Source organism: Limulus polyphemus, unplaced genomic scaffold (assembly GCF_000517525.1).
Source record: "Limulus polyphemus unplaced genomic scaffold, Limulus_polyphemus-2.1.2 Scaffold191, whole genome shotgun sequence".
Taxonomy (NCBI): domain Eukaryota; kingdom Metazoa; phylum Arthropoda; class Merostomata; order Xiphosura; family Limulidae; genus Limulus; species Limulus polyphemus.
In genome coordinates, this window is record NW_013665801.1 from 384,448 (window position 1) to 396,778 (window position 12,331).

The 12,331-nt window shown below is 34.9% G+C and overlaps 1 protein-coding gene across 1 annotated transcript in view; it reads left to right on the forward strand.

Moving 5' to 3' along the window:
* LOC106478224 (atrial natriuretic peptide receptor 1-like) overlaps nucleotides 1-7,549 on the forward strand; it is a 155,352-nt gene extending 147,803 nt beyond the window's left edge. Inside the window, exons 18-20 of the mRNA XM_022381782.1 lie at nucleotides 419-487; nucleotides 2,672-2,851; nucleotides 7,502-7,549. Coding sequence (XP_022237490.1) covers nucleotides 419-487; nucleotides 2,672-2,851; nucleotides 7,502-7,549 — 297 coding nt within the window. The remainder of the gene's footprint in view (nucleotides 1-418; nucleotides 488-2,671; nucleotides 2,852-7,501) is intronic.
* Nucleotides 7,550-12,331: the final 4,782 nt, after the last annotated feature.

The window sequence follows — 12,331 nt, forward strand, 5'->3', positions numbered from 1 at the left end:
ACATTGATTTATCCGCTGCATTAAAAAGTTTTAGCAGCACATTGATTTATCCGCTGCGTTAAAAAAGTTTTAGCAGCACATTGATTTATTCGCTGTGTTAAAAAGGTTTAACAGTATATTGATTTATCCACTGCATTAAATAGTTTTAGCGGGATGTTATTGATTTATCTACTGCATTAAATAGTTTTAGTAGGATGTTATTGATTTATCTACTGCATTAAATAGTTTTAGTAGGATGTTATTGATTTATCTACTGCATTAAATAGTTTTAGCGGGATGTTATTGATTTATCTACTGCATTAAATAGTTTTAGCGGGATGTTATTGATTTATCTACTGCATTAAATAGTTTTAGTAGAATGTTATTGATTTATCTACTGCATTAAATAGTTTTAGCAGGATGTTATTGATTTTCTTAGGTAGTTGACTTACTGAATGATCTTTACACCTGTTTTGATTCCATAATTGAAAACTTTGACGTCTACAAGGTAAAAAGTTTTATTTTTTGTCATTGTTGTTTTCATCAGTGCGTTATTATTTAAAATAAATGTTTATAAATTTTCCTTCCAGTTCCATAAATTATAATGAATTATATTTTCTTATATCTTTTTAAAGATGAAATAAAATCAAATTACTTAATTCATCTTATATTTTAATAAATGTTGGAAATCTTGCGGACAAGATAATTATTCTAGGATATTTCCATTAAATTTTAAGCATTTTATTGAACTGCAAAAGGAAAAAAAAAATGCTCGATTTTAAAACACTTCATTAAAATGGTTGGTTCAAAATACGCTTGGGAATAAACTGAAAAGCTAATTTATATAGTGATTTACATGTTCACAAAAATAAGTGACAGCGTAAAATGGTAACTATAATTTCCTTTAAATCATTCCAAAGATTCTTGTTTGTGTGCCATGCAGAATATAAGAGCAGAATTAGAGAATCTTAAAATAAAATAAATTACTGTTGAGAAAGAAAATAGTTGCTATTTGATGCCAATTTGGCGAGTTCAGTTTCCTATAAGTGGGAGCAAACACAGAAGCTGTTAATTTCTGCTTTTACTCATGTTTATTTTTCATTTATGTTCCAGAGAGAAAATATTTTCCCCCAATGTGAACAGAACCGATATAATTGAGTCAATTTTCTTAATACTATTACCCTTATTTTTCTACGATTCACATTCTTAAATGTTTTATCTTGGTTTGAAAAGGTAGATACAATTACAAAATACCAGTGGTTTAATTAATTGAGCAATGGGATACAACCATCTATGCAAATACTTTAGCGAGAAACCATACGTAACGTGTTTTGCACACGGTTTTTACAAATGTTTGATGTTTGCGACACGAAACTACTTACAGTAAGATGCTTTTGAAGTTTAATAATGCGTCATTGAAGAATAATATATATGTCACGAGGGACATTAAGACCGGCAATTCGCGAATAAATTAATGCTATCATTTTTCAGCTTATCTAAATTCGTAATCAAATGTTTAGTAACGTCTAAGTACCGAAGCAAAAATCCGTTTTTCTTTCGAAGGGAGTGTACTGTTGGTTATACGATTATTGTTATTATTCTTTTAATTAAGAGATGCCGATCTCGTCGAACTGTAAAACGAATAAAGCTACACGAGAAAACTCTAAGATTATATTGAGTTTTTCTTGTAGTTTTTTTTTATCATGCATGTTAGGCAGTTGCTCTCCACGAACTTGGAATACGAGAAACGAAAATCAGAGCACATAATCTAGCGTTTCTACGTTTCTAAAAACCGTCATTTGATTTACTTGTTTACTTTAAAAAAATGGCTTTTTATAAATATATATTTACAAGTCATTTCTTTTTAATGAGGAAGAAAATAATTATATTTTTGCCAATTACAGAAAATATAATTAGTATTAATTATGATTTGAAAATATTGTTGCGTCAGCGAGGTCACGTGACTAGTATCACACCACGTTTTCTAGAAATATCCTGTTCCTTCAAGAATGCCCTAGCATTTACTAGATATGTGTTAGTCTTGTATATATATAAGACGGTCACAACGTGACGGAACAACAGAGGTAATAAGTAATTGAACTGCAGTCAGAGAGTATTGTTGAAGTTGAGCACGTGAGACGTTCGTTGTTATAGCGTTTGTTATAGCGCGACTGTTGAAATTAAGTGTATCGTAAAGTTGTATTCGGAAAGAATAAACCAGTTTTATTAAGAAAGGACTTGTGTCGCTAAAGTTTCGTCGGAACGAAGTTACGGAAAATCAACTAACGACTGGAGGCGTAACAATATTACAGTTTCAAAGAGTCCTGAATCCCTTCCTGCACGTAGAACATGGAAACCACGCATATAATCTTAATCAGAGGTGTCTATAGAACGTTCTTATGACCAAAACAATATTTTCTTTTACCACGTATTCAAATGAATATAATCAAGATCCTCTGTACTTCTGTGGCTAAATATATATGCAGAAAAAGATAAAAAAAAATATGATTTAATATGTTTTCACATTATATTTAATTTCACTCTACTCAGTCATGTGAAAATTATCAAATGTAGTTTCGTAATTTTTGCAGACAGTATTAGGTTGTCATAGTAGGCTATGATCCTCGTAAAGAAATAATGCTTGTGTGTGTTACGGTAGAGTTCGTTAGTGTAATACATTTATTTAAATTAGGTGGAAACTATAGGTGATGCGTACATGGTTGTTTCCGGACTTCCGGTGAGAAATGGCAATCTTCATGGTAGAGAGGTTGCTCGGATGTCGCTAGCCCTACTTAACGCAGTAATGACGTTCAAGATACGTCACAGACCAGGAGAACAACTGAAACTTCGCATTGGTATCCATTCTGGTAACGTGGCTATTTTTTTTTCTTTTGTATTATCATAGTTTTTGTAAGCGTTTATCAAAAATATTAACAATTTTGTTGAATGATTATATTTGATAAGTAATAATAATTCCTGATTATAATTGAATTATACGTGTATTAGGGGTATCCCCACAATTGAAACATCGCATTTCAAAATTTACTAGTTAATAGATGTTAAAGGAAACACACACATATAGTTCTTTAAAATAACACATAGTAATTCGGTTTATACTTCAGAGAACATACATCATTAAAACACTTATAATGTGTATAAGTCTTTTTTTTATTATTTCTTTGAACCTCAATTATGAAATAATCACCCAATAACAATGTTTACACATACGAATCTAATCTAGGTTTCTTTTCTGATAAAAACAGCTGAAATTATACCAATAAAAAAATAATAGATTCTTATTAGGTATCCTGACTGCATAAAATGTTATTCGAACATTTTTGTTGGCTTTTAAAATGTTTGTATAAAACTAGCCTTTTTTTCCCTTATGGAGCCCCCCAGTAACACAGCGGTATGTCTGCGGACTTACAACGCTAGAATCCGGGTTTCGATACCCGTGGTGGGTAGAGCACAGATAGCCCATTGTGTAGCTTTGTGCTTAACTTAAAGCAAACAAACAATCGTTATGGAAAAACAACTGTCACCTACTAGTATTTGGATAAGCCAAACGAAGTGGACTTATATGGACTGAAAGAGTGTATGTTAAGTTTACAACCATCTAAGTAAAGACTGTAGCGAGAAGCCTTCAAAATCATAGATTCAGCGAAAGATGAATGGACGTTAAGGAAGAAGAAAGCACTGCTAATTGTAAATTTAAAACCAAAGCTGAACGACCACTTAATAACACCACTGCATCTCAAACTATGGTAAACTTACCATTCGTTAGATAGCCAAAGCGTGAGAACTTTGAAAGCTTCGTTTAACAATCAAATGTCAATAACTATCTCAAATAAAGCAAAGATAATGTGAGGGATTTCAGCAAAAAACAGTCGAAAAAAACATTTCACATCTCGTATAATTAGATGTGATTATTTCTCTACTAAGGTTTTACTTGACAGAACCAGGCTCGTATTATGTACAGATGTATTTTTTTACCTTTTTCACCTTCGCTGAATAAGATACAGTGGATAAGAGATAGATCGATAAACTTTGATCGTGTTGATTACTATACATCTACAATTATCAAATGAGATGTAAACTTACACTTCCCCACTAATGTGACGAGGACAGCGGTGCAAGGTCGTGTAAAATAAAATAGCTGTTAGTAAACAGGGAACGAATTAGGTACCCGGTTTAACATATTTATTCATTTTTGGAAGCGTAATGATGCATACGTTTGTAGATACTTGAAAACACTGTACTGTTCGTACACCAGGTACTGTAATCAGACATTGCAATTTAACTTTATTCAAGCTCTTTGAGTCAATGATGCTCTTGGTTGGTGGGGATTTCGAAATATTGACAATGATGCTCTTGATTGGTGTGGATTTCAAATATTGACAATGATGCTCTTGGTTGGTGGGGATTTCGAAATATTGACAATGATGCTCTTGATTGGTGGGGATTTCGGAATATTGACAATGATGCTCTTGGTTGGTGGGGATTTCGTAATATTGACAAATGTGTAACCGATAACTCCAAAATTTCCTCATCTTCTCGATATGCTGTTGAGATTATGATAATATGAAGTTGTTGCAAGGAAAACTTAAGTCTGCTTGATGTCGTATGAATGGATATGCTGACTGGCTCATATTGAGTTTAGGTATATTTGATGAATGGGGAGCAACTCTTTAAATCCTCAAACCTCGTTCATCGTCTGCTCGTTTCGAAATAGGAAAATCACTTGAAGGTTAACATTCCCGACTATTATGACGTCACATGAAGGAATGTGTCATTATCTTAGGTTTTAAATTATCGTTTACTATAGCAACGTGGGAATTTGTAAGGAAAGAAATAGAGTCATTGAATCTCGAATTTGAAGGATAGAAAATTTCTTTGTCAAACTTGGGGTTTGAAAATAAATCAGAAATAGACTTGAGAATACGAAATGTGTAGAATCTTTTTTTTTTAAATAATATTGTATTAAAATGATATACTCTAAAAAACATATCTATTGGTTTGTTTGTTTGTAATTAAGCACAAAGCTACACAAAGGGCTATCTGTGCTCTGCCCACCACGGGTATCGAAACCCGGATTCTAACTATCCAAATAAATCTATTGTTTTGAATATTGGAATGTATAATCATAAATTAACCAATTTTCTGTAGCATTTTTGAAACTTTATGTTAGAAATGTTTGTTTTATTTTATCGCAAAGCTACACAATGGATTGCCTGTGTTTTACCAGCTAGGGATCTAACCCTAAATTTTAATGTTATAAGTCCTCATGCTTACTACTAAGCCACCGGAAAGGCCTATGAAATTTTCCTGAAACTATCAGAGATATCAGATTTGGCTGGTATTCATATTGATGTATTGTGTACCAACATTACGTGCTGATGATATATACATGTATATTGATAAATATAACTGTTGACTGTCTAGCTTTGAAAGTGTTAAATGAATAATATTTGGTATAAAAAAACTCAATTGTTTGTTTAACGGGAAAACATACGATGAAATACAAAGAGTTTTGTCACAGATTTTAACTTACCGACAAGTTTAGCCAATCTATTTCTGTGGTTCACGAAAAAAACATTCTAAGAACAGTTCCCTACTAATTTCTAGCCTACTTTAGTTCTTAAACCTTATAATAGTGCTGGTTTTTCTGAAGCTTATCATTCTGATTCAGTAAATACAAGGACAAAACTGAATAAAAGTATACCTTCATCTTTCCATCTGATCTATTTTCAAACGGAACCAGGCATGATCTAGTGGTTAACTTGCTTGGACTATGAATCTATTGATTCACGGTTCACAGTACGCTGTCATGAAAAGGCAACTCTGCACTTTTGGGTCATGGGTTCGCTGTGAGGGTCAAAGTCCACTATTCGGTAAGACAAATGTGGCCCAAGAGTTGGCCCTTCCCGCTAGTCTATAGGTTCAAAATTAGGGACAGTAGATAGCCCTTATGTAACAAAATTAGGGACAGCTTGTTTGTTTGTTTGTAATTATGCACAAAACTACACAACGTGCTATCTGTGCTCTGCCCACCACGAGTATCGAAACCCGGTTTCTAGCGTTGTAGGTCCTCAGACATACCGCTGTGCCACTGGGGGGGGGGGGCAATTAGGAACAGCAGATAGCCCTTTATGTAGCTTTTCGCAAACATTCTGGAACAAACGAGCTGTTTTCAAATCATGAGTCTGTCCGAATAATTTTCTTCCCTTTAAGGACAAAACCCCAAACTCAAACAGAAACGCTCCTTAGGTATGATATTAATAATACAAATTGCTCTAGACTGCAATGTTTTCTTCACAATTCTTTTGGTGAGACCATTGTTGATTTCAACTCAGAGGTGTGAAAAATAGAATTTTAAATATATGTTTATTTCTTGTTGTTCACACGTCACCACATAGTCAAGAAATTCCAGTGAAGTCCCGACCTGTTGGTCTGAGGTTCGTTGTTTCACGCCCAGTTGTCTCTAAAGAATAAGATAAAACTATGCTCTACACTTTGGGGCCGTATGTATGTTTCAAAATGATGGTCAAATCCAACTATTCATTTAGAGTAGTTCAAGAATTGGCGGTAGGTGGTTTTTAACAGCTGCCTTTCCTTTAGTTTATCATTTTATGATTAGGGTGTAGTAGCTTTGCACAAAAACTAAACAAACAAGAACTTTTAATGAACGTGAAATCTTCCTGGTCAACGAGGTGACAGAAAAGACAAATTAATATATTGTAAGGGCTATTTAAACGACTCTGATTTAAAACCCGCAATGAACTCGTTAAGAGGAACGTGAAAAAAAAAGCATTTATAGTCTAAAGTGATTTTTATCACAAATATTTGGCTTATTGATTTCTATTGTTTCGCCATCTTTCGTCGTTTAATACCATAACATTAAATGTTTTGTATTTCGTATAAAATAGCATTTTTGCCACATAAAAACTGCACTCAAAATGCTATTTTTTTTTAAACCACGCCTGTGATTTAAAATCTATAATAATCTAAGATGAATATTGAAAACACATCTACAGTCTAATGTGATTTTTATCCCTAATATTATGCTTATTACTTTTCTTGCTTCGTCATCTCTTGGTGTTTAACACCACGACAGTAGGCTTTGTATTTGGCATTATATCAGTTGTATGTGTAATTACAGTTCTTCTTGCTCTGTCTCCTGGTGGGTCAGCTTACGGATTTACAATGTTAAAATCGGGGATTCGATTCCCCGCGGTGGATACAGTAGGTAGCCCATTGTGTAGCTTTGCGCTAAAACAACAACAACAACAACATTTTGGAACGGTGAAAAAAACTCTTTGAAGTAAATGATTACTCTTCATATTTTAAGTACACTTGAATCGAACATCTTTTAGTCAGCATTTTCAGTTTGTTTGACTATGAAGTGGGAGAAGCAGGAAGGGGGTTCCTATCGACAAAGGTCACATTTGAATGAAATTTATGTCCTGTGTAATGACATAGAGTGTAAATCTCCATTTGAAATATTTTGTACTTTTTTATTAAGGGAAACTGTCGTCGCCCAATTAAACCTGTTGCACCATATGTTGCTTGATTACGTCTCTTATCAGTTAGAAATGTTAATACTTGGGTAAGATTTAGATAAAGAGAATAAAACTTGAGGCCCCTTTTTAACAGCCGTCTAGAGAAACGAATACTGTATGATTTTTTTACATGCTTATTGCAGTAAAAGAATGGATTATAACCGATATTTACCTGATTTTGATTGTCTATCTCTAGAACGCATTTATTTAATTACAATCTGAACTCTGAAGTACGAAGAAATATTAAAATCCCTTGCTTTGCACTTTATTATCCCCCACTAATTTCCTTTTTTTTCTGATTCTATAGCGGAAATAAGTTGTTAAAAAGCCCCAGACTTTAAATCTTCCGAATGGATAGGCAACTGTTAAGTTTGATTTTCTTGGAGTAAAGTGGACCCTTTGGTGGATAGTTTGTTTGTTTGTTTTGAATTTCGCGCAAAGCTACACGAGGGCTATCTGCGCTAGCCGTACAAATATTTGAGATCAAATAGAAAAATAAGTAAGCAAATATGTTTGTTTTGTTTGTCTGTTTGAAGTTAAGCACAAAGCTACACAATGGGCTATCTGTGTCCGCTGTGCCACTGAAGGGCGAACGATTCAGCGTCTTCAAGCGTCTATAAGGTGAAGTATTATCAAATAAGGGTATAACATTCCACCAAAGGGGTCGGCCCGGCATGGCCAGGTGGTTATAGCGCTCGACTCGCAATCTGCGGGTCGTGGGTTCGAATCCCCGTCACACCAAACATGCTCGCCCTTTCAGCCGTGGGGGCGTTATAATGTGACGGTCAATCCCACTATTCGTTGGTAAAAGAGTAGCCCAAGATTTGGCGGTGGGTGGTGATGACTAGCTGCCTTCCCTCTAGTCTTACACTGCTAAACTAGGGTTTTAGTACGATATTAACCAAATATGAACTATAAATCAAATTACAAAACAAATAAATCCTACTATATACGTACGTTCTCCATTAGACTCCATCCGAGATGCGGTATTCACGGTATCACCAAACAAACAGTATCTTGGCATCTTCAATCCCACCACACCTGCTGCACACGGACCTGAATTCAAACATAAATACATCTCAAAACTTATACGGCTGAGAAACTTGAATCCTATCATTGAGAATAAAAATAAACCTTTACGAAAATACACGACCTAGTACTGCCATTTAAAATGCTTGGAAATTAATAAAATGTTCCAATATCTAAACATTACACACGCCTAACCTTCTTTGGTGTAATTTTATGCAGCTTTATTCGTATCTTTTATATCAGGATATAGTTATATCCAAAATATTGCTTCTGCAAACACGCTTATAGCTTTGTGAAGTAGGTCTATTATTACGTTCTATATGTTGCTTTCAGTGTTATAGAATTTTATTTAGGGATAAAAAAAAACGCATTATATATTTTTCTCACACGAGATGGCGCTTAACAAGGCACACTGCACAAAGTGTTCAAGATGTTTGTTTCTTATGTGCTCTAAGAGGTACTTCTTTGTAATGTGATGCCGCTATCGTTTGTAGTTGTATTCGACTACTACAATAGTTAGATATTTGTCAGCTGATTTTTAACAACATAAAACACCCACGTCTGGTTTGATTTGGTTTGAATTTCCCGCAAAGCTATACGAGGGCTACCTGCGCTCGCCGTCTTTAATTTAACAGTGAAAGACTAGAGGGAAGACAGCTGGTCATCATCACCCACCGCCAACTCTGGGTTACTCTTTTACCAACGAATAGCGAGATTGACCGTCACATTATAATGCCCCCCACGGCTGAAAAAACGAACATTGTAATCCGCGACTAGTAGATTGCAAGTCGAGCGCCCTAACCACCTGGCCATGAGAAATAAAAAGGAAATTATTTTCTCATAAATTAAAATATCCAACAACCATTACTAACACTTTTTAAATGTATTAAACACCGGCAATGATTAATTAAAGGAGAAAAAGTATCTGTGATAACTAAAACATCGGTTTATGTCAGTCAAAATATGGTTAAAAAATGGTAGTTGTGATAATAAAATGTTCTCAAAAACTCTAACTAAACAAACAGATTTCCTGAATTATATTGAGCAACCGTGTTTAAGAAAGTATATTAATGTGAAAAACAAATACAAAAAGTTGGTTACGTTACATTAACGATTTTAAAGCCTCACCATGTCAGTACAATCCATGCTGTCTCGTTCGTGTTGCTCTATCTGACGACTGTGCATCTTGACAAAAGTCTAGAAGCGTAGTTTCATTGCTAAAGACTCAGTCATAAGGTTGTCACGTCCAAAGCAAATCTCCCATCCCTGAACGCTTTCTCAGCGCTCGTTTTGACAGTCCGATCACAGAGAAATCTATAGGCGAGAACTTTGGAGCATGTGTTAGCGCGGATACCTGTTTTATTCTCCAGTTGCGTGAGGTGTGCTTTTGTGGAATTGGTAGATCGTGGAAGTAATTTTTGTTCATGTGACTTCTGCTGCTTTTACAAAAGAAGATCCTTTTTGATTATGCTACGTACTGTTGCCAGGGTCATGTGGACACCTTTTACCACTGTGTTTGTAGTTTCTCATTTGTTACAAGACTTTTTTCCACGGCTAGTGTACAACAGTTTTGCAGGATTCTTTCTGGGTTGTTCTAGTGCCTCAGGTCAATCAATGTTTCCTTGTTTGCCAATGTTGTTAAGTACAAGGAGTATTCTCGTCTTGGAAATTCTAAGTTTCCAACCTGAACACATCTTTATATCTGAGAGTATAGATATTCTACGACAGAAAGGAATCTTACGTACCCTTCTACAAAACGATCAATTTAAGTAGAAACGCACAAACTACGAAAAGTCAAACAGTGTGAACATATAGTTCTGATACATACCGTACTACCACGACCGCGGCTTTATAGTGGCCGTGATTGTCACGTGACTTGCTCTCAACCCTTTGTTTAAGTAGGTGGTGTTTAGTGATTGGTCAAAAGTTAATGGAATTGGCCGTAGAGATACAAATACAAGCCAAACGAGCTTACAATTCACCACTACAAGAAGTCCAGTCTTGTTTTTCGATTTGCCTTTGTCAAGAGCTACAGATTAGGGGTTGAATTCCTTTCAAACATATGTACTTCAGTGATGGATCTCAAAAATTGGACTCATGTTTTTTTGTTTTTTGTTCGTCGAATAATTTCCTAATTTTAGTAATGAGAAAACGAGTAAGTTCAACCTGTAATATCATATTAGAAGTTAATAGCACCATCTGTTCAAAAATAGTGTTACCGACTTTGATAAAACTAAGAAGTCTTAATTGTTTTTTCAAGTCAGAAGAGGTAAACAACAAGGTATTTATAGTTCATTCCCTTCAGATATTTACATCCGTAAACTATGTTTTACTGTATTTTGTATGTGTGGCAAAGTTAGTTACTCAGATTATCTGCCGCCGTCCTTAATTTTGAATTATTGACCATAGGTAGCCAGTCAGCTACCACCTTTAATTTACGATAAGGGATTAATTATCACTCTTGAAAATCACACAGTTTAAAGTACGGGTGGATATTTTGTCACATCGAACGGATTTGAACCTGACTCGTCAGAGATAAAAACAGAGCTTTATCACAGAGTCTGTTTTATTATGCAAAATTAATTTAGTATGTGTATCTTCATGATTTCTTTGTTTGTTTGTTTCTAATTAAGCACAAAGCTGCACAATGGGCTATCTGTGCTCTGCCCACCACTGGTATCGAAACCTGGTTTCTAGCGTTGTAAGTCCACAGACATACCGCTGTGCCACTGGGTATCTTCATAATAAATGGGCCAAGCGCAGCCAATAGTTGACGTGCCAGACGGTGGTTTGTTTGTTTGTAATTAAGCACAAAGCTTCACAATAGTCTATATGTGCTCTGCCCATGACGGGTATCGAAACCCGATTTCTAACGTTGTAAGTCCGCAGACATACCGGAGTGAGGGGGGCGGCGCCGGACGGTGAAGATGAATTACTTTGCTTCACATCCCTGGTGGTGTTGATTAGTTAGCTGCCTTCCCTCTAGTCTATCACTTCACAATTAGGGTTGACTAGCCCAGATAGGCTACCTGTAGCTTTGCGTGACGTCCAACAAACGAAAGAAGTAAACAAAACTTAACCACATATCCAGTGATCAACACACGATCAACAAGAGATGCATAGCTTGAAATTCAAATTCTAGAAGGAATATCACAAGAAAATAATGGAAAGGGAGCAACGCAATGAGGAAAATGCAAGAGTTTTAATTAATTTTTTCAACATTTAAGTATTAGTTATAATTAATCAAAATACTTTTGTATTATATGTATCTTTGTTTTAAGGGCATAAAAAATACACGCAACTTCTCATTGTGGAGCAAACTGACACGTGTCAATCTGCTCCAATTAAAATGTTTCATTATGCCACAAACTTCTATTTTGCTATAAAAGACTTATGTGTGTCGTCCCAGTCATATTTATCAAATAAAATTATGTATGATTGTATAGTCGAAAGATTGAATTTTCAAATAATTTGTAACTTAAATTCTCTCAAGAAAGTATTTAATATAATATAACAGTAGAAAATATTTACGTATGTGAAAATATCAATTTTTACTTCTGCACAAAAAAAGGGGTTTCCGATCACGATGAAACTATAACAGCAAATTACACGTGTGTGGATGTGTTAGTGGTCATAATGTCATGGCTACCAACTTCAGCATATGAAAATTATCAACATTGTGTCAATCTGTCCTGGTGGCCAACCAGCTTCTGTCTCCCTCTATACCCGTTAGCTGCTATTAAACAACATTGATGAATTTTGTA